The 26,824-nt window shown below is 50.4% G+C and overlaps 1 protein-coding gene across 8 annotated transcripts; it reads right to left on the bottom strand.

Moving 5' to 3' along the window:
* Nucleotides 1–1,141: 1,141 nt before the first annotated feature.
* On the bottom strand, nt 1,142–26,237 carry LOC134629632 (CSC1-like protein 2). Of its 8 annotated transcripts, XM_063477137.1 has the most exons (26): nt 25,931–26,237; nt 22,921–23,236; nt 17,742–17,963; nt 17,039–17,118; nt 16,194–16,232; nt 14,464–14,554; nt 13,861–13,898; nt 13,573–13,715; nt 13,431–13,493; nt 12,763–12,814; nt 12,531–12,639; nt 12,383–12,453; nt 11,977–12,057; nt 10,678–10,801; nt 10,163–10,296; nt 9,803–9,940; nt 9,563–9,716; nt 9,286–9,392; nt 8,612–8,698; nt 8,463–8,528; nt 8,226–8,388; nt 8,021–8,126; nt 7,629–7,796; nt 6,270–6,385; nt 6,110–6,193; nt 1,142–4,301 (listed from the first exon to the last, which is right to left on the bottom strand). In XM_063477137.1, exons 3-26 carry the CDS (start codon nt 17,934–17,936, stop codon nt 4,113–4,115), a joined length of 2,598 nt encoding a protein of 865 aa, XP_063333207.1. In that variant the 5' UTR covers nt 17,937–17,963; nt 22,921–23,236; nt 25,931–26,237; the 3' UTR covers nt 1,142–4,112. The 8 variants fall into 8 exon arrangements, with proteins under 8 accessions (XP_063333207.1, XP_063333206.1, XP_063333203.1 ...); XM_063477136.1 differs by lacking the exon at nt 22,921–23,236; XM_063477133.1 differs by lacking the exons at nt 16,194–16,232; nt 22,921–23,236; nt 25,931–26,237 and adding exons at nt 15,616–15,654; nt 18,122–19,131.
* Nucleotides 26,238–26,824: the final 587 nt, after the last annotated feature.

Below are 26,824 nucleotides of genomic sequence, written 5' to 3'. Positions count from 1 at the left end.
GAGGGGAGGAGTCACAGTCTGTGTCCCAAAATGTTGGCCGCATCCTCCTGAGGAACCGGCCTTCGCGGTCTACGTGGGCCGGGTCCTTCGAAGACCGAGAAGGTCAGAAGTGCGAGGCTGTGAAACTGGACGGTCTAGCCTTCAGATCAGCGTCACCGCTGTCTCGGTGGAGTTTAATAAACTCGGCCGTCTGCTCCTTCTATCTAAAATATAACAGGACACTGGAGTAAACTCTCCACCGTCTCACACTTCTGTTTAATCAGTTTTCTGTTCGACGTTTTTCAGCTGTGTGAAAACCACCCGGAGGATTAATAAAGTTTTATTTAATCTAATCTAAGATAATAACTTTGATCTCAGCCAAACCGATTTACTCACGAACAAATAAAACACAGAAAAAAGCCAAACAATAACATTTTTAAGTTATCTGAGTGACTTGTATATCACGTTTAACCTGAGTAGCGAAAGACAGTGGGGGTCTGAAAAGGATGAAGCCTGGAGTCCGCTGCTCTCGCCGGGTTGAGTGACAATTGAAATCCCCGGTCAGCTATCGAGCGGGTGGTCTAACAGACGTCTCCGAAAACGTCGGTGCACTTTTGCAAATATGTGAGGCCTTGATAAACCGAGCAGATATTTGAAGTTTACACAGCTACTTTCTCGCCTGAAAATATGTTAAAAGTTTATTTTGTGACCTAGAAAGAGTAATAAGTGTAATATTAAAACTTAGTAGCGGCCGCCATTGTTGGAAACTGGAATTGTCTGGGCTGCGCTATGAATTCTGAGATATGGTGGGCCACGAAGGACACACCCGACCCATCCTTCAAATTCGGGGAAATGAAGGACCCATTTGTCGGCTGCATTTGAAGGAGTCGATGAATTGGGACAGCTTTCGTCGCCTGGCTGTGACGTAATCGGCCTTCAAATGCAGCCTCCGAAGGATTCAGCCTACGTTTTGGGACACAGCTCCAGAGACAACAGCTAAGGTCCACGGTCTGTTACCATGGTAACTGACTCTGAGTTTCAGTTAACCCTAAAAGTGTTTATGAGGCACGCTCGCTTCATACCTGCCGTGTGCTCACTTCTCCTGCCTCAGGTGTTTCAGGGCAGATCCATGTTCAGGTGTGACAAACAGAGAGCACGAGAGCACAGATGAAATCAGTTTTATTGATCAGGAACATAAATAAGACGAAGGTGTCACTGTACACAAACCAAAGTCCAAATAAATAAGAGTCACAGCAATAAATTAAAGCAGGACGTGGACGACAGACTGCAGTTCGATGGCTATTTACACTCGTTTTTACAGTTTGTCGCTCGCTTCACGCCTCGCTTCACATTTTTCTTCTTCTTCACATTTCAGGAATTTTATTTTTTTAAAAAGAAACAAACAAACAGCACGAAGCAGCGGCTTGCTTCCAGAAACCTTCGAGTCCCATTTTTCCACACAAAGAGTCCCAGGGCTCCCGCAGCCCGTGACTGCCGAAGCCCCCGAGCTCGCGTTTGGTTTTGCCGGGTCTGTGCGGCTCCGGTCGAACTTCAGCCTCTCCTTTCTGAAAATGATTCTACGCCGATGCCCTTACACAGACAGGAACAGGAAGCAGGTCATTTCCTGTGAGCTGCCGAGCTGAACCTTGAGGATCAGGCTCGACTCCACCTTCAGGTTCATCTGCGTACAATCATGGGCGGAGCGGCGGGGAACATCAAGCAGAACACGACACCCGGACACGAACGCTGCAGAGCTCCAGCATGCAGCCGCCCGCCGACGCCAGCGAGCCAGCGGCTGCAGCTTTCATAGTCCAGCTCCGTGTCCACACACACACACACACACACACACACACACACACACATGCACGCGCACACATCTAGCAAACAAAATCTGATGTAAACATTGTTTTAGAAACAAAACAAAACACACCTGAGACTAGCTCCTCCCCATTCTGTCGCTAAGCACTTATGTTACTCTGCAGAAGCCACACCCCTTGACCTGTCTTTGTGATGATGTCTCCACCAGCCAAGTCAGTTGCAACTTGATGTTTTCTACATCCCTCCACCGGGAGGCAGATCGGCGCCACGACCACGTGGAGCGTGAGCTACGAGCCTGCTCACCTGTGACAGCCGAAGACACAATCAGGTGTAAATCGACTGGTTAAACCAGAGCACTGGTTTCACCGCTGCGTCCCTGTGGTGTAGCCCTGCTAGCATCACATGCAAAACAGGGGAAAGTGCTAGCTTAACTAAACCATCACCTCTTCATTGTTGTGCGGTTTCAGACCATTTAGTCTTCATTTAACAGAATGCCAACCCCGGGCTAGCAGGCTAGCGCTGTGTTAGCCTGCGTGCTAACAATTAACAGTGCATCATTCCTATGTGTCTGAGTTGCGTGCTTGAAGCTAACAATGACTCAGCAGTTCTGTCCTGGTTCTAAACCAGCCGTTGGTGTGAACCAGAAGCTAGGAGTAAGTTCAACTTTACACAGCTTCATCCCTGCTAATGAGCTAATCAGGTGAGTTTTATTAACTGGAGCCAGAGCTAGGCTAACACTGCACTATCGGGACGACAAACTAAGTTATTAGCTTTAAAGACACGAGCTAACAGGACAAAGGGTCAGTATCTTTTTTCATGGACTGAAACATCCTGATTATTAGTCGCTCGCTCTAGCTAGCCGAGGGTTAGCTTCAGTCAGATAAACCCAGCTAATTAGCTAAAAACAGTCATTATAATATGATCATTAGCATGAAATAAACAGTGATTATTTGTTTGACGGACCAGCGGCACATCTAGGAAGCTGTGGCTCATTATTGGATGGAAGGAGCACCTCGTGCCGCGGCAGAGATGAAACCATCGATTCGCACCAGTCGGACTCTATCTAAAACTTTACTGATGCGCGTAGAGACTGAGACGGCATGATTATATATTTCTAAACTTTTGTACGAAAGTGAAAGAAAAAAATGTTGAACTGATTCTACAGTAGATGGATGGCATTTTCATCAATGCCTGGTGAACCCTTTGTGATGTAGTCGGTTTATAAGGAGCTAACACAGACAGACGGACAGCACACACCTTCAGTACCTCCAACTTCAGGTGTTCAGGTAAAAACATCCCAACGAAAAGCGCTGCTCTTCTTCATCTACCCGAAGTCGAACTACCTGCTGCTGAAAGTCATCACAAAGTTCATCCCACCTTTGAAAAGAGTTCAGATTGCTAAACCTACACAGACACAAACATCCCTGTTCCCTTTGTCAGGTGTTCATGATTTAAGGTAGTTCAGGTGAACTCAAACCAGAAAAGAAAGCATTGTTGCGTGGAGTGTTGTAGTCCGATGGCGAGGAGCGGTCCAACTGAAGCCAGCAGGCGAGAGGAAGTTTAACGTGTTCGCTCGCCAGCACAATCCGGCGATGAATGACATCGTCCAAAGGTGCGACGGTTTAATCCAGACTGCACTCCTAACAGCATGCAGGTACAAAAACCAAAAAATAAAAAAACAAAAGCCCCACACTCCAAGGTGATTCGCTGAATGTACTGGCATTCAGAGCCACAGAACGGAGGCGAGGACGGGCCAGCAGAGAAGAGGGATGACGATGCGTCTGCGTAAGCGAGGTTTCTAACACTATGAGAACTGGCGGTTGGCGAGTTGTTTAACGCTCTGATTCTGGAGTACGGTGATGACGCAACAGGTGCTCACTATGCCGAGAAAAAAGACAGCGTCAGCATCAGCTTGGACCCCTGGAGGGGTCGGGGGTTCAGGTGACCCGTAGTGGGATCAGAAGTCAAGACACGAGTGCGAACAAAGAATCCAGCCCAGGCACAAGTTTTTAAAACCCACCCACCCGACCCAAGAAAAAGAACTTTTGGCTTTGTGGTTATATACAGTGATTTCCTGTGGACACAATCTGACGTCCATTAAGGATCCACAGGCGTGCAGGACTGGATGTTGGCGACCCGGCGCCGGCATCAAAGGTCAGGGTCAAGTCTTCAGGCCGAGAGGGGGTGGAGCTAACCGTGAATCTACTGTACAAGTGTTTATGGGTGTAGTGATTTTCCAGTCAGCTTTATCTGTAACTGTTGTGTGGGTATGACCCTCTACTAGCTCCGCCCCCTCCCTCTAGCACCACCCCCAGCTACTGGTGCACTTCGTTGGCGATCAGACTGTCCTCCCCCGACTGGAAATCCGCCTCATTGATGCTGTTCCCTCCATTCAGCATCTCCTCGTCCTGCGATGACCCTCGGTCCTCCTCGCTGCTACCTCCGCCGGGCTCGTCCGAGTTGGGGTCCTGGAGGACCTGGGCGATGTACATCTGCTGCTGCTGCTGGAAGGAACATAAAAACAGGTCAACCACCAGGAAGAGACACGACCACAAAGAAAACTGTGATGTGATCTGATTTCTATAAAAACGTGTTGTTTGGTATCTTCTTGATGCATGCTCAATCATCCAGGTAAGTAAATCTCCAAAAGTCGATTCTGATTGATTGTTGATTCTCAACAACCACTGATCAAAGACCATGGGTACCATTCACAGAGAGTTGGGGAATGGCAGGTTAGCCTTCTTAGACTGTGAGATTTCCATCAGTAATGGGGGACATCTAAAAGCTGACGTGTACCATAAACCTACACATACGGATCAGTATCTAAGGTTTGACTCTCATCATCCACTGGAGCACAAACTGGGTGTCATCAGGACGCTACAACACAGAGCGAACACCATCCCCACTGACACAGCAGCCAGGGAGGCAGAAGAACATCAAGAAGGCCCTGAGTAAATGTGGTTATCCCAGCTGGACTTTTGTCAAAGCTGGAAAGGCACCTAAAGAAAGCTCCAGCCGATCCAGGAGAGAAGGACAACCGCTGCCCAGGCGAAAACCTGTAGTGATCCCGTATGTGTCAGGAGTATCGGAGCAGTTGAGACGCATTTTTTCTAAACACCGGGTCTCTGTGGCTTTTAAACCCCAAAACACGCTGCGCCAAAAACTGGTCCACCCCAAGGATCGGGTCCCCCGACACAGAGTAACATAGTGTACGCTGTTAAGTGCAGGAGGATTGCCAGGATTTATACATCGGGGAAACCAAACAACCTCTGGATAAGAGGATGGCACAACACAGAAGAGCCACCTCGTCAGGCCAGGACTCTGCAGTCTATTTACACCTACAGGCCAGTGGACACTCTTTCAATGATGAGGATGTACACATCCTGGACAGGGAGGAACGCTGGTTTGAGGGCGGAGTCAAGGAGGCCATTTACGTGAAAAGGGAAAGACCATCTCTGAATCGAGGAGGGGGCCTAAGGGTACATCTGTCACCATCTTACAATGCTGTGATTGCAGCCATTCCCCAACTCTCTGTGAATGGGACTCATGACCATTGATCAGTGGTCTTTGATCAGTGGGTTTTGATCAGTGGTCTTTGATCAATGGTCATGAGAATTTGCATAATTATGATTAAGGAACTGACCTCCCAGCCCATTGTTCCTTCAGTGGGCTGGTTTCAGTCATTATGCAAATGTCCTGTTTATAAGATTGAAACCTGCAGTCAGCTGAGACTGAAGACGTCAGCTGGATGATGATGAAACGTTTCTCCCACTGAAAACGTCCAGATGAACAGAATCAACTTTTGAAGTGTTGTTTGCTAGTTGTGATTCATAAAACTCGTGTATCTAAACAAGTAGGGGACCATCGGTAACTTAGGTCCAAGGTTTTCTAGAGAACTAGAAAGAATGTTTTATTAGCTTATGGATAAAATCAAGAACTACAAATCTGTTCTCCCTTCAGTGCAATGATTGAGAGACAAGTTAAATAAGGTAAGAGCAGATCTTTGAATTTGAGCTTGGTGCTTTTTGAACCTTTCAGTGTTTTATGAGCTGTACGGGAGGATCATCCAAAATTAGTCCAGGAAAGGCATTCTGATAAAATCTCACACCATCTCCTAGTTTGTCTCAGTTTTGGTATGCTTTGGTGAGTCTGCCTGCCTTTCTGGGCCCACAGACTCAAACAGCTGTGAGTGTGTCTAAGGCGGACTAATCGAAGGCCTCAGCGGCCCCGATCTCCGGCAGTACTGAGACCCGTTTGATGAAAACCTGGGGGAGTGGTTTGTTGCAATCCCAATAAAGACAACATGCGTCACCTGAGATTTGGTGGTGGGTGAGGACGAGGGACGAGCTGGACGTCCGTTCTCGACAGCGTCCACGTCGTTCTCCTTTGTGTCGATCTGAAACGGAGATGCTCGGAATAAGACGGTGGCGTTCACACACTGCACACTAACCTTCATCGCACTGCTGTCGTACCTTGTAGTTGTGAGCGCTGAGGTACTTGAAGTGTCCGAAGCAGACGTGAGACAGACAGACCACAATGGTGACGATCAGCACCACCAGCGTGAACATGGAGGTCGGCGTGTCGAAGCCTGGGAGCACATTAGCAGTTAGCTATGGTCAGCAACTAACAACTTCCTGTCGCGAATACTAACACATTGTTTTTTCAGTTCTGCTTTAAAACAGCTCATCCATTCACCGAGGGTGTGGTTAACTTCACTAAAGGAGTCACCTCAGAAAACTGCCTCACGTTACCCCGGATTTATCGCCTGTTTGTATCCGAACAGGTGAGAGTGAGGTTGAACCACAAATGTCCTCTGAAAACACCGGGCAATCAGATGTGAGGAAGTATGGTTAACCACATTTACTCGACGATGCTATCGAACGCCATCCACGGAGACGACATCTCGTTATCAGGGTGATAATACCCAGTACCCACTGGCAGGACTGTCAGACCCCCCCAAAACGATAGAAACATTTAAAAAATCCTCCCCCCCCCCCAGAGTTTTACTTGGTCTTGGTCTCGACCTCGACGGACTTTGGTCTTGGTCTCGCTGTCTCCATTTTGCTGTCTCAGATCGACATAGTGGTCGGGAGATTTGGAGTCAACAGTATCCATGACACACAACGTAGCGTTCGATAATGTGTCATGCGCAAAAGCATCAGCTCTAAGAGCCGTGCTTAGAGAGTGCTTTGTAGTGAATCAGAAGAGTCGACTCCCGTTGAGCGAGAGCCGGCAACTCAATTAATTTCCCTCCATATTGTGGCCAATCACATGCGAGGATATAGGATAATATCATTATGTGAAAAACAGAGAGGGTGAGAGACGCGACAGTCAAGTGGAGTGTGCGTCTGTCCTCTCAGTAAGTGAGTGAGACAGTAGACAGCAGTGAGGAAGGCTGTGCGAGTGCATCACAAAAACACATAAATATGCCTGAGACCCGTAAACCAAGCAGCATCTGGCTGCAGTTTAAAGACTTTTTTGTCTCGGTCTCGTCTTGACTTGGTCTTGTCTTGGTCTCGATACCCACTGGTCTTGGTATTGTCTTGTTTAGGCGGTCTTGAGTACAAGTCTACCCCCCCCCCCCAAAAAAAAAAGCAACATTGTTTCAGGGACTCAGAGAGTCAGGAGACTCATAGTGTCCCAGACACTCAGGGATGCTACTGAGCTCTGCAGCTTCTTTCAGAAATATCCTGCAGTCATGAAGGGCGTCTCTGCAGAACAGCTACCTGCACCACTCGCATTACTTTATTGGACTCATCAAACGGTCTAAGCGGCCGTCCTAGGCGGAGCAGCAAGGAAGGTCTGACACAGCTGTGGTGGGCGGGGCTTACCTGTGCGTACAGTGGAGAAGAACAGGAGCCAGAAAAGGCAGAGGATGGGTGCTGCCACCACTTGGGTGACGGCTCCAGAGTGGATCTTCTTGTCCAGTTTGGAGGGCAGGTAAGCGTAGTACATGTTGTATCGGTCCACCAAGTGTTTCAGCAGCATGTACATCAGACCTGCGGGTGAACAGGTGAGCTGAATACCCCTGACATCATGCTGGACCTGCTTTTATTCTGACTTGAGACTTTACGGGAACAGGAATTAGACTATTTTCAGCCACCGTCACACTTTACACTGACTTGTATGACTTCACCTGGATGCTAGTACTACTACTACTTCAACACCTGTACTGTTACTCTAAACATGTACTGACTAACAGTTACTGCAGTGCTGGACTGACCGAAGGGCACGATGATGGGGCAGGTGATGCTGTAGGCCATCACCACTGTGAAGACGTTCATCATCCAGGCATACGCTGCTCCGAACTGAAACTCGTAGGCCTGATGCTGTAGGGACGACAGACAGGGTTACAGTCAGAGCAGCGCCCCCTGTGGGCTGAAAGCTTTACCGCACTACCATAAACTTCTCAGTGAGTGTGTCCTCACCCTCTTGACGTTGCGGCGGTCGGCAGCAGAGCGAGCCAGGCACAGCCGGATCATGTACATGAGCAGGCCGGGGATCCTCAGCAGGTCCATGGCATTTCCGATGAATGCGGAGGCGATAACGTAGTTGACGAAGAAGGCGCCGTTATCTGGCAGAAAGACGCACCTGCAGAAACACAGTGGTTTTCAGTGAGTGGTAACAACCGTCAAACTGTAGGCTGGAAACAAAACATAACTCACTCAAATCGGACTTTAGCATCAGCCAGGAACTTCCTGTCAAAGAGCCAGCGGAAGAAAACGTCCAGACTGGAAAGCACAGACAGAAACGCTTTAGTAGAGGTCAAAGGTCAGTCAGGTTTCACACTCTTTAGAGCCACAAGATCTGTTACCTGCTGAGGCCGAGAGATGGCAGCAACAGAACCATGAAGATCAGGAAGGTGTAACACTTATGCATGGTTGTCCTGTTTTCTCCAGACCTGCACACACCGACAGGTGAAACAGAAACTGTGAGATGGACGGAACCAGGAGCAAACCACGGGTAAACGGGGACAAAGCGTGGGTAAAACGGGAGCAAACCGTGGGTCAGTGGGGACAGATCGTGGTAAAATGGGGACAAACCGTGGGGAAATGGGGACAAAGCGTGGGGAAACGGGGGGAAACGGGGACAAACCGTGGGGAAACGGGGACAAAGCGTGGGGAAACGGGGACAAAGCGTGGGGAAACGGGGACAAAGCGTGGGGAAACGGGGACAAAGTGTGGGTAAAACGGGAGCAAACCGTGGGTCAGTGGGGACAAATCGTGGTAAAATGGGGACAAACCATGGGTAAAGCGGGGACAAAAAAAAAGAAAAATGGGATGAAGCGTGCCCAATAACACAGGGGATAAAAAACAAAACATGGCAAACACTGAGGTCAGATACAAGCGTCACTCTACTTTAATCATCACTGGGACTACAGGAAATGACTTTAAATGGGACCTTCGACTTATTTATTTCTAGTTTCACAGTGTGTGCTACTCTCAGAAATAACAAAGTGATGAAGAGGAGCAGTGGAAGCGGCTGTACCTGGTCCAGTGAGCCTCGAAGAAAGCAGAGTAGTAGACGATGGTTGGCAGCAGAGCAGAGAAAGCCCAGAGCAGCAGGGTGGGGAAGAACTGAGTGACGATGGGGTTCTGTTCAAGAAACCAAGAAAAACAATTCATACGACCAAACATCCACCCAACCAACCCAAACCGTTCACCAACAAAGCATTGATCCAAGCACCCAACAGACAGAGAGCACAGAGTCAGAGCTGAAGGAATCGGCCTGAAGCCGTACTATACACCTGCTTCACGCTTCTTACATTCAGATACTCGACGGGCTTGGTGACGTTGAACTTGTCCATGGTGGAAATGATGATTGCGGGCGTGGTGAGGAAGAAGAGCAGGATGAAGAGGATGCAGTTGATGACAAAACAACGGATCCACCAGGAGATCCCGCCCAGTGAAAGGTGTTCCCTACAGGACGGAACACAGAGTCAGCTGATCTCAAAGGGCGCATTTATTTGTTCAAAGTTTCAGGTGGGCGGAGCGTGCGGACATACCAGCGGACATTCTGTGGGTCGGGTGCGTACGAAACACTCCAGTTATGAACGTGAAGAACCTCGCTGAACTGAGAGGAACGTGGCTCCTGACGACATCGACACCCCTGAACCTGACAGGCGTTAAAGTCCTTCAAAATACTGAGAAAAGAAGAGTCGTGAGCAGAGGTGAGGTCAAAGACATGACAAGGATTCGAATGTGAGGGGTGTGGCTAACGTGAGGTGGAGGCAGATGGGACATTTCATTAGAGAAAACTATAAAAAACATAAAATATTTAACGATCACCAAATGAGAAGTTTGAGGAGAAAAATAGGGGGGAGGAGTCTGAGACAGATAAAGAGGAAGTGAAGGGAGTGGCTTACATGGCAGTCATGGCCTCATTCTGGAAGGTGACGAAGGCCATGCCCAGAGGCTTGGTGTGGACCTTTTCCTTCTCCTTCCTGTACTCCTCCTTGAGTTTGGCCTCCCTCTTGGTGTAGTAGCTGACCGCCTCCTCCTGCAGACCACAGAAAAGCGTCAACAAACCGCCACCTGACATGCTAACATTAGCACGTTAGCATTTAAATTATGTGGGTAAAGCTTGGCGATGTCGTGACGACTTGCAGGGCAGGTGAAGTAACCCTGAAGTCCAGCTTGCTGCTCCTGGACTCGTCATTCTGAGTACCAGCTCGCCGTTTTCTGTATTGGCGGCATTTTAACAACGGAAACACCACAACATAATGCAGAGACACGCGACGAAGGACAAAATCACTGCGCAGTCGATGAACTGAAGGGAACGTGCAGAAACGTCGCTGTATAATGAGCCCAGCTAGCTAGTTAGCAGCTGCTGATGTGACCGCGCACGGTTCTGCCATGGGGGCGATGTCTTTGTTTTTACCTCCTCACAGCCAGCGATGGCACAACAGCAGAGGTGTCCGCAGGGCTTGGGGTTGATCATGGTGGGAACGTGTTCTTTAGCCATCAGGTCGGTAAAAAACTTCTTGCTGCGCTCCGTCTTCTTCCTGCAAAACACGAACGGAGTCATCAGGTGACAACGTGGAGCACTTTCCTGCTCGTGTCAGATGCTTACTCCTCGGCGCCCTTTAGCAATAACGATATTTGCAATGAATGTAGCCTGCTTGCAGCTCTGGAGGCCAGGATCACTGAATTGGAGACTGGGCTTCCCACCCTCATAAAAACCCGTAGTTAGCCAGGCCCCTGTAGCCGGGGCAGCTGAAGGTAACGTGGGCCATGCTAGCTGACCAGCGGACTTGAATTTAACATAAGGAGCAGTTTAGTTAATCAGAAGACAAACAGGTCTGGATAAACCTGCTAAAAAAAAAAAAAAGAAGAAGCTGTGTAGCGACAACAAGCAATGTGAATAAAAACAAATCTGGGTTAAAGTTGTCAGCAATGATTCAACTAAAGTCTGCAGTTTGTTTTTGATTGGCTGTGGAGATGCAGCACAGATCAAACTGCTCTAATCAAATCAGATCGCAGTCTTCATGTAAACACCTGTGATTGGTTGTGCAAAAGGTCAAAGGTCTGCTTGAATCAGTTAAGAGCAGCAAAAAATTTCCTTGGAAAACTTAAAAGAAAAAAGCTCCTATTTACAGTATTTTATTTTTCTGATCTCTGTCTCTCTTCCACAGCATGTCTTTATCCCGTCTTCCTTCTCTCACCCCAACCAATCACGGCAGATGGCTCCGCCCCTCCCTGAGCCTGGTTCTGCCGGAGGTTTCTTCCTGTTAAAAGGGAGTTTTTCCTTCCCACTGTCGCCAAAGTGCTTGCTCATAGGGGGTCATATGACTGTTGGGTTTTTGTCTGTATCTATTATTGTAGGGTCTACCTTACAATATAAAGCATGTTGGTGCTCTATAAATAAAATTGAATTGAAATGATTTGACTGTTGGAGATTTATCGGGTCCAACTGGTCGATGTGGAGTCAGAAGCACAAGGCTTCTGGAGCAGAGCTGAACATGACAGCAGTAATCTGTATTTAGATTACTGCAAGGTGGAAAAGACAGAATGCTTGTGAAGAGCTTGGAGCTGTTCACACAGCTCAGGGGTCAAAACCAGCTGATCGATGCATTTCTACTTATAAACGTGATGCGTTCAGAGTCTCACATTTTCATGCAGATGAATGATCACTGTGTGGGTGTGTGAGATTTTACTCCCAGCATGCACTGGGCCTCACCTTTCAGCGTTCAGAGCCATCAGTTTGGCCACGTTATAGCAGATCCGAGCCTCGAGCACCGTGCAGTTCTCATACGCCTGCCTGCAGGACACAGAGGAGGCACGCCACCATCAGAACAAGCGTTCGATTCCTGCACCCACAGCAGCGCTGCAGGACTCACAGTTCATAATCATCCTTCTTTATCTGACGCTGGGCCTCGTGCAGTGTCTGAAACAAGCTGCTTTAGCCCCGCCCCCTTTCACTTTCATCTGACTGGCCATGTGCCCCAGATGACCATATTAGGGACATCCCTTCTGAATGAAACTGTGATAAGCTGAGTGTTCAGGGCAGACTCATGGGGGTTACTCATCATCAGAAACAGGAGAACAGCTGCATGCAGTCACTGACAGGAGAGCGTGGAACTTACTCAAAGTGCTGTTTGATCTGACTCTCCTCGGCGTACTTGGAGATGCCGTTGATGAACAGAGTGCGTTTCACCTGCAAGACACAAAACTGGGATTACCGCACGGCTCTGCGCACAAATGCCGCGTCCTCAGAGTTCACGGACTTCCTACCAGGTCGTCCTCCTTGTAGTGCATCTTAGACGTGTGCCTCCTCATGCTGTAGACGGTCAGCAGCAGATACATGAAGGCAAACGTGGTGTGCAGCCAGAGCAGGTTCGTCCTGCAATGTAGCAAACCCCCAGATTACACCTCTCAACCGGAAGGTTCACAAGCTTTATTCTGAAACATCTGCAGGAAACAGCGCCGTGATTAACGAAGCAAAGAAGAAGATATGAAATCTCACCCAGACTTCAGGTTGGCTATCGTCGTGCGTCCGAAGCTGTAGGCGTTGTTTTCTGGAAGAAAGAAAAGGTCACATGATCGGGTTACTTTACTGGTTGTGTAGGTGGATTGGTTTGCAGTCGTGAGCCATTGATGCTCACGTGCACGCGAGCCCGAGTGTGCACGAGTGCTTTTCCTAACATCAGCCATCGTATCACCTGATGTGTGCTGGTGGACTTCCAGTAGTCACGGTGTTTACAGTGGGAAAGCTTGGAGTGGAGCTTTATTGGTTTAAATGTCATTGTGTTACAAAGACAGAAACAAAACGCAGCGTCTGAGTCACTGAGCGACGTGTTTATTTTATGGTTTCATATGTCCGACTCAGTGCGACTTCATTAAAGCTCACAGCTTTGTCCACGGGTGTTTCTGAATCCTCGCAGGCCGTTTCGCCGAGTGGACGCCCTCCATGTGCGTCTGACAGGAAGAGCTTTTATTGTTGACACCCCGCCCCTGGGTCAACACAGGAAGTCATCATAGCTTTCACCTCCTTACCTACCGCCTGTCACTATGACAAAACCACAGCACGTTTCTAACACGGCACTCGTACTACAGACCAGATGGGACCGAGTCCACGTCTAACATCAGCCACAGCCTACAGGGCGCCTACGCCTCTGACCCCACCCACTTTACCTTCTTTGGAGGGTGGTCCAGGTGTTCCTCGGCTGAGGAAAGCGTCTTTACTGATAATTCGGACTAAAACATTCAGACAGAAGGCGAGAAGGCGGTGAGTGACACATCAAGACCCGAGACCCTCAGACCGAGTTGCTCTTACCCAGAAGGTCTCCAGAGAAGTTCACGGGCAGGACGATGCCGACCGAGAGGACGCCGACCACGACCAGAAGGCCGATGATGTGACGCTGGAAGGACAAGTAGTGAACGGCGTCTTCGCCACACTTCTCACGAATCTCCTCGTCTCTGCGGCAGAAACAGGAGGAGTCACGGTCTGCTCTTACACTGGGAAATCTGAGCGTCTGTGATGAGTTCACAGTCTGCGGTAACGATGGGACAGTGGAGCTTTCGGTCTGACCGTGAAAGCGAGAAGCCGTTTCCTCATACTCACTTTATTCTGAAGATGGCCGTCAGCCACGAGCAGAAACCCTGAAACACAAACAGGAAGAAGACGACAGCTTTACAGCAAGCGAAACGTCAGTGAAAGCCCCGACTGTGCCTGGGATTGCTCATCCTCACAAGCCGCAGGTGTGCAGGTGAGGCCAGTGGGCGGGGCCTCAGCTAACCATTACCGGTCGCAGCTCAAAGTACCCAGAGCTGCCGAGCTGAACAATGGCCGATGGATTAGGAACACAGATCACAGACGTACATGCATGAATTAAATCCTGACTGAGGTTGTCATAATTCATCCATGACAAGGTTAAATAACAATAATTACAAAGAAACACGTCAAACATCTGTAGTAACATTAAACGACCAGCAGGTGGCAGGTATGGAGGGTGCAGTGGTTTATGTGCAAGTACACCATCAACACTGACACGAATACAAGAACAGCCTTTGAATAGCTGTCCACTATGATGACGCCAGGGGTGAGGATGATGATGTGTGTGCGTTTTGTGAGTTCTGCCCAGTTTGGATGAACTTTGACCCTCTGTCAGCTAACGGCTAACTGTGGCGGAGGAGGAAGAGGAGGGAGTGATGAAGGTGTTCTTACGTTGTCTCTCTGGTCGAAGTCAACAGAGCTGGAAACCGAGGTGAGGCGTTCATAGCGGTCGGGCGTCTCCGAGTGCATCGCCGAGGCAACGCTGTGGACACAAACAGGAATGTTAGTATGGGGCCCTCTGACCTTTGACCTCTGTGTGTGACAGCTGGTAAGACTCCAGAGTTCCTTTGAAAATGAGTTTTGAGACACTAAACACAGACGACGGTTCACCAAGCACAAACCTGGATTGGCACGCCCGCGGCAACCCCGCGCGCTCGACCGAGTGGCAACCCCGCGAGCTCGACCGCGGCGAGCTCGACCGCGGCGAGCTCGACCGCGGCGACCCTTCACTGGGTTCAAATTGACGGATTTGGGAGAAACGGTTTAGAGCCAAACGGTCGGCTCAGCTGGAAACGCAAATAAAGATCTGAGTCACGTTTATCCAACAAAACCTCTGTGGCGGTCGGTACAGCAGGAACTTCAAACCGCTCAGGAACGGGACCTGATCCACCGGACCTGCTGCCTCACGTCTTTCACGGTTTCTACGTGTTTCTGCCTCTACTGTCACAGTTTGCAGGTTAAGGACTAAACAGCAGAGTCAGATCTGAAGTCTGTAAACGGCGTTACAAAAATCCAGCCGACAGAAGGAAACGCACCGAGGACGACGGCGCCATTTATACTCAGGACAGGAAGTAAAACTGAATACAGAACAGGGACAACTAACAAAGTAAAACAGGAAGTAAGCGACAATAACTCGGGAACGTCAGACACAAAAACCTGACATGGGGAAACACACAGGAGGAAAACAGGAGGAATGTGAGGGAACTAACGCACTCGAACACGACAACAACACGAAACTAAGAGCCAAACGGAGAACAGCTGACATCACAACACACAAGAACTTCAGAAAGTCGGGGTCCAGAACCGCAGGACCACCACGTTTACACAAAGGTGGGAATCACCATGGCAACCAGTGACCCCACTAATGATCGGCTGTTCTGTAGCGCTGACGTCTTTAACGTCGACTACGTTTGCTCTTACAACGTCTTCAGTTATTATCGTTTTAGCTGCCGACTCTGAGCGTGGGCGTGGCTACGGCACGTTGGGCTACTGAGTCATCTAGCTAGCACGTCACAGGGGTCCACATACGCGGGCAGCCGTTACCTTTTCACCGGCTCATAGTTATCTCTGTCGCGCCTTCGGCTGAGTTTAACACAAACATGGAGAGAAGCGTGGAGTGGTGTTAGCATCACAGCAGGTAGCATAATTAGCCATTTCAATGCTGTAAAAACACAGTGTTCATGTGCTGCGGAGGGCGATTAGTGCCTCACTGACACAGTTTATAGGAAAAGTGCCCAATGTGCCCCCCCCCCGTGGGAGAAATCTGATCCATCTGTTCTTAATAATATGGCACATGGCAATGAACCATTTTGCCTAAATAGGAAGCCCACTTTGAGCCAAACACAACAGGATTAAAGTGTTCCAGTTCAACCAAGTGCCAAGCAGTTAAAATTTGATGTGTTTTTATAATTAAACGCTTAAATGTAGCGAGCAGGCTGCTGCGGTTAGATCTGTGCGGTCTGTTGGCACTAATAACCTTCCATACAGAAACCCGAACAAGCACAGACTGAAATGCAGAAAAGAGGTGTTAGTGCACCAACCAGAGAGCCCGTTAATCAAACCAGAGGAGGAGGAGGATGTTAGCAGACAAACCAAACAGGGAGGAAGCAACAACAACATACTATTCCCGCTCCTCCAGGTCGCTGAAACGCTTCTTCAGTCTTCGGGAGAGGAAACAGAAAATAACAAGGAGGTGATGCCAGTGAGAGGGAAACAACCCTGATCAGGTCACACAGCAGGAGCGCATCACGCCCGCCACCGCGTTTACACACGGACGCTCAAAGATGGACGCAGCCGCCATGATGTCACTGCGAAGCCTCGGGCTGAAGCTTTCTGCTAACGCCGCCTAATCTTACTGCTAAAACATGCTGTTAACCAATGAGCATCGTGTCTTATGCAGTGAGTAAACCAATCAGGGAAGAGTCCCGCTGAGTCGGAGGCTCAGTTTCTTCTATATAGTCAGACTTTTTCCACAACCAGCGTCGCCACCTGCTGGATATTAGTGAGAACGCAGATTTAAGGAGGCTTCACCTGTCGGATCTTGGAGGCTACGTCCATCTTTAATACTGTCGGTGTTTGATGGGTGTAGACATGTTACTTGAACCGTGTTTTAACTTGTTCATATTCAAATGTGGCTTTAAAGCAGCCAAACTGTGTGTGAGCGCCCCCTGTCTGCAGAGCTTCACTGATGCTCAGGCTAATATGACAGCTCACTGATTTCAATGTAGGAAACCTAAAAACAGACAGATTGTAAACTGTCTTTGGTTCACACATCAGAACGATCCATCTCTCAGCTTCTAGTTCTTCCTGTCTCACCTCAGCTGGCCTGCACATGTTTATTCATCACACAAATAAAGACTCAGCTTCCTGGACGTCTCCGGCGCCCCCCTGTGGCGGATTAAGCCCGTGAAGCTGTGGTCCAGCTCTGTGATGAAGAACGTTTACAGACTGATTATCCTTCGTTTACCTGTCAGCGTCGGTGACCAGCGCCAGGCGGCCATAATCCCACGCAACCTTCCGTAAAATGGAAAAGACGAAGAGGAGCACCTGAGGAGGAAGAGGAAGGAAAAATGGTAAATGGCCTGTATTTGTATAGCGCTTTACTTAGTCCCTAAGGACCCCAAAGCGCTTTACACATCCAGTCATCCACACATTCACACACTGGTGATGGCAGCTACATTGTAGCCACAGCTGCCCTGGGGCGCACTGACAGAGGCGAGGCTGCTGGACACTGGCGCCACCGGGCCGTCTGACCGCCACCAGTAGGCAACGGGTGAAGTGTCTTGCCCAAGGACACAACGACCGAGACTGTCGGAGCCGGGGCTCGAACCGGCAACCTTCCCATTACGAGATGAACTGCCAACTCTTGAGCCACGAAATTTCCAGAAAAAAAAAAGCCGAAATTTCACATCAGACATCTAACGGAAAAATCCAGCATGCTGCTCTCAGTTAGAGGTCAAAGGTCACTGACACCAACATGTCAGGAAGCCCTCCAGCTGATCTGTGATGTTCACACACACACACGGCTCAGATGTGTGTGTGTGTTTTGGATGACAGTGTTCTGTCACGTGTGAGCGTGTGTGGGAGGGGCAGTGTTCACGCCTAACGCCAGTGATGCGAGGACAAAAAGGGAGGCGTGTTTATCCTCCGTGTCTGCGGCGGCAACTCACCAGGAAGCACATGAAGTCGAGGGCGAGCACGGTGGGCACGCCGCCGAAGGGCAGCCCCTGCAGCACGGTGCTGCGGATGCGGGCCGAGTAACAGTAGTCTTTGGACTCGCCGTCGCCGTCGGCCGAGCAGTTCTCCTGACCGCTGCACGCGTGGCTGCCGGTAATCGCCATGGTAACGATCAGGGCTCTGAGCATGCTCACTGCCGCATCCTCGCAGAGAACCTGAGGGAGAAAAGAGAAGAGATGTGAAACGTTCGCTCTCGTGAGGGAGGAGGAGCCACACGACCGCCTGAGACGAGACGGTTGACCTGCATGCGAGCGTGCTCAGTACGGATCGTCAGATCTAACAGCCGTTTTAACACACGGTAAACAAATCTGACCTCCGGTAAACTCGGTGGGATTTCATTCATTCAGCTTTCAGAGGACCGCCTCACGCCACCACCAGGGGACCGCCCCCTCCCCTTCCTCGGCACCCCCTGCACACAGAGCTCCATCTTCAGAGGTTTTCGGGTGACTCTGTGGTGGTTGGATAAGTCAGAGTACCCGTGATGTCACGTGATGCAACGACTCAAACTGATCACAAGCTCAGTAATGTTGTGGGGGCGGAGCTGGACTCCCTTAGGGTGGTGTCAGAGAAGCGGATGTTGTCCAAGATAAGGACAATGGTGGACAACACCTCACCCCCACTCCGTGAGTGGGGGTGAGGTGTTGTCTTCCTGTGTCTAAACGACACAGGAAGCCATTCCTGCCTGTACGCCTCCACTCGATGCACGGTGCAGCGGTTACAGCCTCAGTTTGATATTTCATGTGTGTGATGTACCAGGACATTTATAATGAGAGCTGTCTGTTATCATTTGTATTATTTACAGTAGTTTGGTTGTTACTGTTGTTACCGTGACCACAGAAGGTTAAAGTATCAGGAGCTCTCTGCAGGCCGACCTCATGATGGAGTCCTCCTCCGTCACTTCACCTGCGCTGATCCTGGACCAGCTAATGGGATTTTAAGGTTTTATCTGTCGGGCCGCTGCCTCGTTTCCACACGTGCACAAACGTTTCTCTGAAAGGTTCACACGAGTCTCTGCTGATCACAGTTATGTCACTGAGCCAGCGACGGCCCCGAGATCGGAAATCTGCTCTGTTACCGTGTCCTGATGAGATCAGCAGCAGTGGTTCAACGGGCTGAACACACATACACACACACACACACACACACACACGTTTAAACTCATTAAAGCTTCAAACGGAGGAAGCGACACAGCTCGGTGTCCTCCTTCACATCCTGTGGCCATTTTTTAATTACAGCTGTTGGAGCAGCGACAGGCGTGGAAAAAACATTTCAGCCAGAAAAATCAAAAAGTGATGCTGCAGGTGTGTGTCACTCACACACTCACACACACTGTCCAATCGTATTTACTCATCATTACCTTTAGCAGCACACTGACGAGAGAAGCTGGCAGAGCTCACTTCATTTCCCAGCATGCCCCAGCAGCGTCACAGCTTAGCCTACTGATCCCATTGCTATGGTTACCTCGACTGCAGCCCTGGCCTAGATTTTACGGCTCAGTGAGGGCGCTGTCACTGATGATGTCACAGTTACATCACAGAGCTGGGAAACAAAGGCGGGCCAGCGTGATTTCACCGCTGACCTGGAAACGGTCTGCTGTGAGGGGCGGGACGAGTCACATCCAATCAGAGGCCCCATTACAAACAGAGAGCTCCAGCAGAGACGCGTCGAGGTCCTCGGACACGACTGAAACTCGTTTCATCCAGTACCCCTCACTCAGACCCGGGCCGGGGCTGACCCAGGGGCGGGGGTGTCGACAATAAAAGCTCTTCCTGTCAGGTGACCTGTGGGTCAGAGGAAGCGGGCCGGGTCTGACCGGGCGACCTCAGACACGCTCAGGTCAAAGTGAAGGAAAGTAAAAACAGACGAGTCTAAATGAGCGTTAGTGCCACTGAACCAGGAATGTGAACGTGCTTCACGTACACATGAAAGGATCTGACGAGTCAGAGCAGCTCCTGATGCTCCCGGACAGGATCAAACAGGAAGTCCTCAGAAAAGACAAACAGGAGGAACTCTGAGTCGACTTTCCAGGAGAAAAGCCCTAAAAGTGCACGTCTGAGAACATTTTCATGACAATTCATCCAGAAAGTTCTGAAACAAACTGAACCAATCACACGGCATCTTTTCCAGAGCTTTCCAACTTCCTGTCCACCGCGCCTGACGTTTACAACCCCAAAGACGGGCGTAGAACAACAACACGTTAAAGGCAGTAAAACGCTCCACACTGCTGCGCTCCCAGCCTGAGTAACGCACGCCGCTTCAGTCCGAAGAGCTGAGCACGCACTGATGTGTCTGCAGCGTCCACACGCCAGGTAAAATAAACGCCAGAGCAGCTGATCACGTGATCAGCTGTGATCCAGCTTTGATTGGCTGTGAATGTGTTTTTAGTGCACACTCTGCTTCCAGGACGAGTTTCCGAGTTTTCCCTGAGACCCTCCGCTCCGGCTTGGATCAGATCCAGAACCTGCAGTGACATCTGCAGCCTGCAGGAGGCGCTGGCTCTGCTGCTGCTCTGAGCGCGTGCGGTGACGGTCTGATCTGGAAAATTCCTCCGGTGCAGCGTCACTCAGAGACCCCCCTCCCTCCCTCCTCTCTGTTGCCATGGTGATGCAGCAGCAGCATGACTCATCTGAAGCCTCCATCAGAGCTGCAGTGCAGAAGACATCCACCCAAAAACACTGCCTCTGCCTCCACCCGCCGGGGTGAAACAGCTCCTGCATCAGACCTGATTACAGCCAATCCTGTGGGTCTGTCCCCCCACCATCCTCCTCCAGCTGTGTGTGTGTGGGGTGGTGGTGGGGGTTAGTGTGTGTGTGTGTGGGGGGGTGGGGGTGGGGGTGGGGGTTAGTGTGTGTGTGTGTGTGGGGTGGTGGTGGGGGTTAGTGTGTGTGTGTGTGTGTGTGGGGGGGGGGGGTGTCGACGCTGGTCACACACACTAACCCCCACCACCACCCCCACACACACACAGACGTTGGTTTTGTATCCTCACAGGTACGCTGTCACGTTCTGTCTCCTGTTTACAGTTTCAGTCTGACGGCGTCCTCGCGCTCACATTTCACCCTCAGGTGCACCAGGCGTGCTCTGATGCTTTTTTACAGAGCTACAAAAACAAGGAGAGCATGAATATTATGGGATGCATCATAGCTTCAATGACACAGAATCCCCTCACAAAGGGATTCTGTGTCATTGAAGCTATGATGGTCCGGTCCACTCGTGTGAGCTCAGGCTGATGATGATGAAGGATGTGTGGCAGGTTTGGAGGTGCGCAGACACACACTGACCTCCAGCGCCAGCTTCACACACACACACACACACACACACACACACACACACACACACACACACACACACACACACACACACACACACACACACACTCTGAGAGAGCGGTTCTGTTCATGTTATTCTGTCCACCTCATTTCCCCTCACAGAGCCACATCATGCAGACATGTACCTGCAGACGTCTCCATGCTGGGGAAAGGAAAGAAAGCATCTCCACCTTCAGGTGACACGCTCAAGTGATAACGATATAAATCACAAAAATGTAACATTTTCTGTAAATTCTGTGAATCTCGGGCAGCTCGTCTTGCGTGAAGTGTTTCCAGCTGGGCGTCGTGTAACTGGAGTCGAGTGTTTTAACCGATGCATGAAACGATACATTTTTAGACATAAGTTGTAACGGCCGCCGTTTTCTTTGTGAGTATTTATTACACGGCGTGCTGCGGGGAAAAGCCTGTTCTAAGGTTTATCTTTTAGCACCTGACGGCTCTTTTTTGCTTCTCATCCGTAAATACTCTGCAGACTCTTTCACGTGATTCAGTTTATTTTGAAAAGTCTCAACAGGATCTTGAGCTTTATTGTGAAAGGTTTATGTGGAAAATAAACAAGCGGACACGCGATGGTTTTACCGTCGTTGTTGCTAACGACAACGCATAAAAACAGTCGCTTGTCCGTCCGTAGTGTGGTCATATAAAATATAAGAGAAAGAGAGAACTTTAAGAAATGAATAATAACTACAGTGACCATCAAAACCATGAAAAATATGACGTAAACTGTTATTTTGCGACACCACGAAACAAACGATAGCATCTGATATATATCGTTATATCGAACAGCACTACAGTCTCTCATGTTTATTCTTTATTTCTGTGTGAACCTGCCCGCTCCACCTGCCTGCGCTCCACCTGCCTGCGCTCCACCTGCCTGCTCCACCTGCCCGCTCCACCTGCCTGCTCCACCTGCCTGCGCTCCACCTGCCTGCTCCACCTGCCCGTCACTGTGCTCCCAGTGAGGGACAATATAGGATACTTCTATTCTATTCTAAAGAGGACCCGACGTCTGAGGAAGCGCCGCAGTTTTTAACAGCGACCGTACGATTTTCACCTGCAGACAGGTGTGTGATGACGTCAGCGAGCAGACGTTCCCGTGAGGCGCCGCAGAGCTGGAGCCACACGTTACCGAAGCACACAGCGGTCTGGTTCTCCAAAGGCGCCTCAGACTGGCGGGCAGCTCTGGTTTTACCCGGATCACAGTAACAGGTCCGAGCGGGTCACGGCCTTTAAACAGGAAGTCAGGCCTGGACAGGAAATATCAGTCAGCTGATGTCAGACCAGGTCCTTTCTTCAAACTGTCCACAGGCAGGAAGTGACACGTTTTCCCTGATGTGATGCTTACGATTCATGAATTATTCCCTCTCATTCCAGTGTATTTAGGCATAATCCTGCTTCTCTCCAACTCAACAACATCCACCCGACCATCCCGTCGGGCCGTAAAACAGCCGCCACGTCCTGCGCTCGGACTGGTCTGAAAGTACGAGGCTCACAGACGGCCGTGAGTATCCCACAGACTGCACAGCACTGTGATGTCACCCGCTAGCTTGTAGACTAACAAGCTAACGCCCACCCCATATTATTGGTCAGATGATGTCATTAAAATGCTCCGGCAGCACAAACACCATCCAGAGTGAAGCCTGGCAGCTACAGCCACCTGTGTTGCCATCCACCTGTCAGTCAGAGGCCCCGCCCCTGACAGAGCAAGCTTTAACATCATTTAAACAGTTTGAGTATCAGGATGTAAACATGTTTATTTTAACATGGAGTCTGAGGACTGACTCACTGCTGCCTCTGCTGGACGCCAGAAGAACTGCAGGTCACTGAGAGCTTCCTGCAGCTGAGACTTCAGAGCAACGCCCTGTGACCCCCACCTCACGGCCTCTGACTCGTCTATCAGCGCGAGATCAGAACTCGCCGGCGTCTGCGGCCCTCAGATAACAGCTGAGCACGTGCGTGGTTCAGAGGCTGACAGGAAGTGTGTGTGGCACTCTCAGAGATCCTGCACTGGTGTCGTCTGTCGGGAGGTCGTCCACGCAGCAAAACACAAACAGCAAGCGGCCCCGCTGATCATGTGACGGCGTCTGGAAGCAGATGTTTTTCTGGGCAAATGATAAAAGTGAACACGGTGAACCTGGAGGTATCAGGCTGCCGCAGAGCCCTCGGACCCCTGTGTGACATCACAGCGAGGCCCATCGGACCTGTAAACAACATCAACGGTCACCAGCAGAGCGCCCGACCTGGGAACCAATCAGCTGCAAGCTGAGCGCACAGCCGTCCTCGTTATTCGCAGCCCATGACACCTGTGTGCTCCTCCCCTGTTCTGCCTGACCTTTCACAATAAGAGCAGGTGAAAAAATAAAGCATGCAGCATAGCAGACAGATGATGTTTCCACGGTAACCTGCTAACAGCCTGTGAAGTGCACTGCTGTAAAGTGTGACCTTCACTTTCTGCACACGTACGCCAAAACATTAAACACAGTTTCTGAGGAAGCCTGAACGCCTCACAGCTGCAACTGAGCAACAAACACAGTCTAACAAATAACCCTGTTCCTCCTCCTGTTCCTCCTCTGGCCTCCTCCTGCGGCCTTCTCCTGCGGCCTCCTCCTGCGGCCTCCTCCTGCGGCCTCCTCCAGCTCCTCCTCTGGCCTCCTCCTGCGGCCTTCTCCTGCGGCCTCCTCCTGCGGCCTCCTCCAGCTCCTCCTCTGGCCTCCTCCTGCGGCCTTCTCCTGCGGCCTCCTCCAGCTCCTCCTCTGGCCTCCTCCTGCTCCTCCTGTTTCTCCTCCTGCTCCTCCTCCTGCTCCTCCTCCGGCCTCCTCCTGCTCCTCCAAAGTTTGTGGAGTCTGAATGCTGCAGCATCGTCTCCATTAGGGACGCGACTACTCGTCGCTGTCACTACTGGGTACCAGACTTACTGGTCGTTTAATCTCATCGGTAACATTTTAATTGATCCCCAATGACGGTAAATTATTGTCCTAGATGCTACGCAGCCATCTGCCACCAGATGGCGCATCATTGTTGAGAAACGCCATAAATCTGTAATCTAGTCCTGATTAGAACGAGATCGCAGGTACAAGCGGTGGAAATGAGCTTTCTCTGAACGAAGGACGGGCTCCTCCTTAGCGATAGGCCGAGGAGTTCAGTCCTTATGGAGGTGCTCGGAGTAGAGCCGGTGCTCCTCCACATCGGAAGGAGACGGCTAAGGCTGCCGCCTCCTGGGTGAGGTGTTCTGACTGGGCTGGAGGAGGCGACAGGGAGGTCCGGGCTCACTGCTGCTGCCCCTGCCGCCTGACTTCAGACCAGCAGGAGGAAATAATGATGATTTATTGTTTAGTTATTTTAGCGCGCATCATTCATAACTCAACATTCATCAGAGTGTGATGTTGGTAACACACAGCATCGTTACTGCAGGATGTGATTAAAAGACCTTTTTGATGTTTTCAAGTTAACAGTTCTCAGATTGAACGTCATATCTGAGTGTTTCTGAGTTTCAGACTCGTCGTTAGTCTAATTTATGTTCCTCCCCTAACCTCCGTCCCTCAGCAGGAGGACTGTGGAGGAGTCCACCTTCTCTACAGTCAGCTCACTAAGACCCGGCTGCTCCAGTTTGATGAACCTTCAGGTACGAACCAGAACCAGAACATCTACACCTGTCCCACCTCACCAGAGCTTTAATGTGTGTGAAGATCAGAGGTCAGCCGACACATCATCATCAGTCTGAGCTCCTCGACTCGGTCAGGTGGTGTCGGGGCGGTTCGGGCTGCTGCCGTGTGGCTGCCTTCACCATGATCATGTTTACTGTGGATCAGCAGGGATAAGTGATGCAAACGCGGAGGAGCGGACCACCTCTGCAGCAGGAACCACAAACACACGTGTTTGTGGAACTTTGGTTTCACCGCCGCTTGTTCCTGAGCTGCTCAAACACGCCGCAGACACGGCAGAGCAGCATCTGTAGTTTCAGCAGCATGTTTCCTAAAACCTCACCAACTCCTCATCACTCCCCTCGGGAAGAAACAAAGAGAGGAATTTATTCTTCCTGTCAGTCTGAAGAACACCTGGAACATCTGCCAGCACTAAAGGCAGGCTCCGCTGAAGTATTACCACATCAATACTGCAGTAATACTCAGGTCTGAAGGTTCAGTCCAAATAAACTGGGGATTTTATTATTTTTGTTTGACTGTGAGGAGCAGGAGGAGGAGGAGGAGGTGCTCTCAGCACTTCATCAAACCTCTGCAGGTTGTGTTAAAGCTCCTCTCTGCTTTCATAAAATGGGAGAAAATTCTGGAAGAGATGCCCCCGCAGCTTCCTCATCGAGCGGCCCATCATCCTCCTCCTCCTCCCGGTCAGCACAAAGAGCCGGGCCTGCCCGATCGTCCGGAGGCTGATCGATTACCACATTTATTGATTGGTGGATATCGGGCCGTTGGCAGCAGCTCCTCCGGCGGACTGCGGCTCTCTGATCTCGTTTGTCTCCGGTTTGCGGCCCGGATGGAGCAGCGGGCCCGGTGCACCCGCAGTCCGGCCTCAGAGCCCCGCAGCTCCCGGACACAAAGCCCGAAACCAGCCTCGGAGCTCCGCCAGAGCCCCACCGGGACCGACGCGCGGACAGCCCGGCGTCCTCTGCGCACACGTTATATAACCACCTCCACCTCCTCCTCTACCAGCACCACCCACCCCACCCCCAGACACCGAGCCGGATGGATGCTGTCCGGGCAGCAGCGGCCTGCGCGAGCCGCCCAGCACATCAAACAAAGCCGCCTCATGATCAATAAACCCGATTAGAACAAAGCCGGTACCTGCAGCTCGGCCTCCTCCTCCTCCTGCTCCTCCTGCTCCTCTCTGGGTAGATTTCTCCGCAGGAAGCAGCACAGTCGTTAAATCCTCACAGATCCGCCGCTCCGGCCCTCCGCCGAGCCTTCATCCCGCAAACAGCTCAAAGCAGCCGAAGGAGCGGCTCCTCTCGCCGGGTCACAGCCACAGTCCCACCGCAGCAGAGCGTCTCTCCGCTGGCCTCACGGTCCGCTGACAGCCGCTGCTGCTCCGCCGGCTGTCGGTGCTAAAATGGAGGAGGACTGTCCGGGAATAGAAACGGGAGGAGGAGGAGGGGGGGACCGGCGCTTCCACTCGGCGCCGACAGAGGGCGACAACACCCGCCCTTCAAAATAAGAGCGCTCGCTGCTTTTATTTTTCAGACTTTTCTCTGGTTTCACTCACAGATGAAGACGAGAAACAAAACCTCAGCACAACAAATATTACATTTATGAGACAGTGCAAGCAGATGTGTGAAGGAAAGAGAAACACCGACTCACAGCAGACCTCAGACATATTTGTCACCATCAGTAAACATGAAAAAAATCAAATGTTTATCTATTCGAACAATCATTCATTAAGGATTAAATATGCTTTAAATAACAGTAAATTCTAGGAGATCTTCACATTTGACAGCAGAAACATCCTGTACGACACAGAGATAACAGAGTCCTGGGCGTCTTTCTCTTTATGCACCCCAATATCTCCAGTGTCAAACTGACACTAGTGTCTGTATGAGTAACACTGAGCAGTGTTGATTTTCTAGAAATCAGAATCAGAAAGACTTTATTTATCCCCAAGGGGCAATTAAGGAAATAGCTAAAAATGCTAGAAACGTTACAGTGTTGTTTTTTTTGTTTGTTTTTTGCAAATCTTTGAAC

This window comes from Pelmatolapia mariae, linkage group LG6 (assembly GCF_036321145.2).
Source record: "Pelmatolapia mariae isolate MD_Pm_ZW linkage group LG6, Pm_UMD_F_2, whole genome shotgun sequence".
Classification (NCBI taxonomy): Eukaryota; Metazoa; Chordata; class Actinopteri; order Cichliformes; family Cichlidae; genus Pelmatolapia; species Pelmatolapia mariae.
The sequence above is the reverse complement of the archived record's forward strand: the minus strand, read 5'-3'. Positions and strand labels throughout refer to the sequence as shown.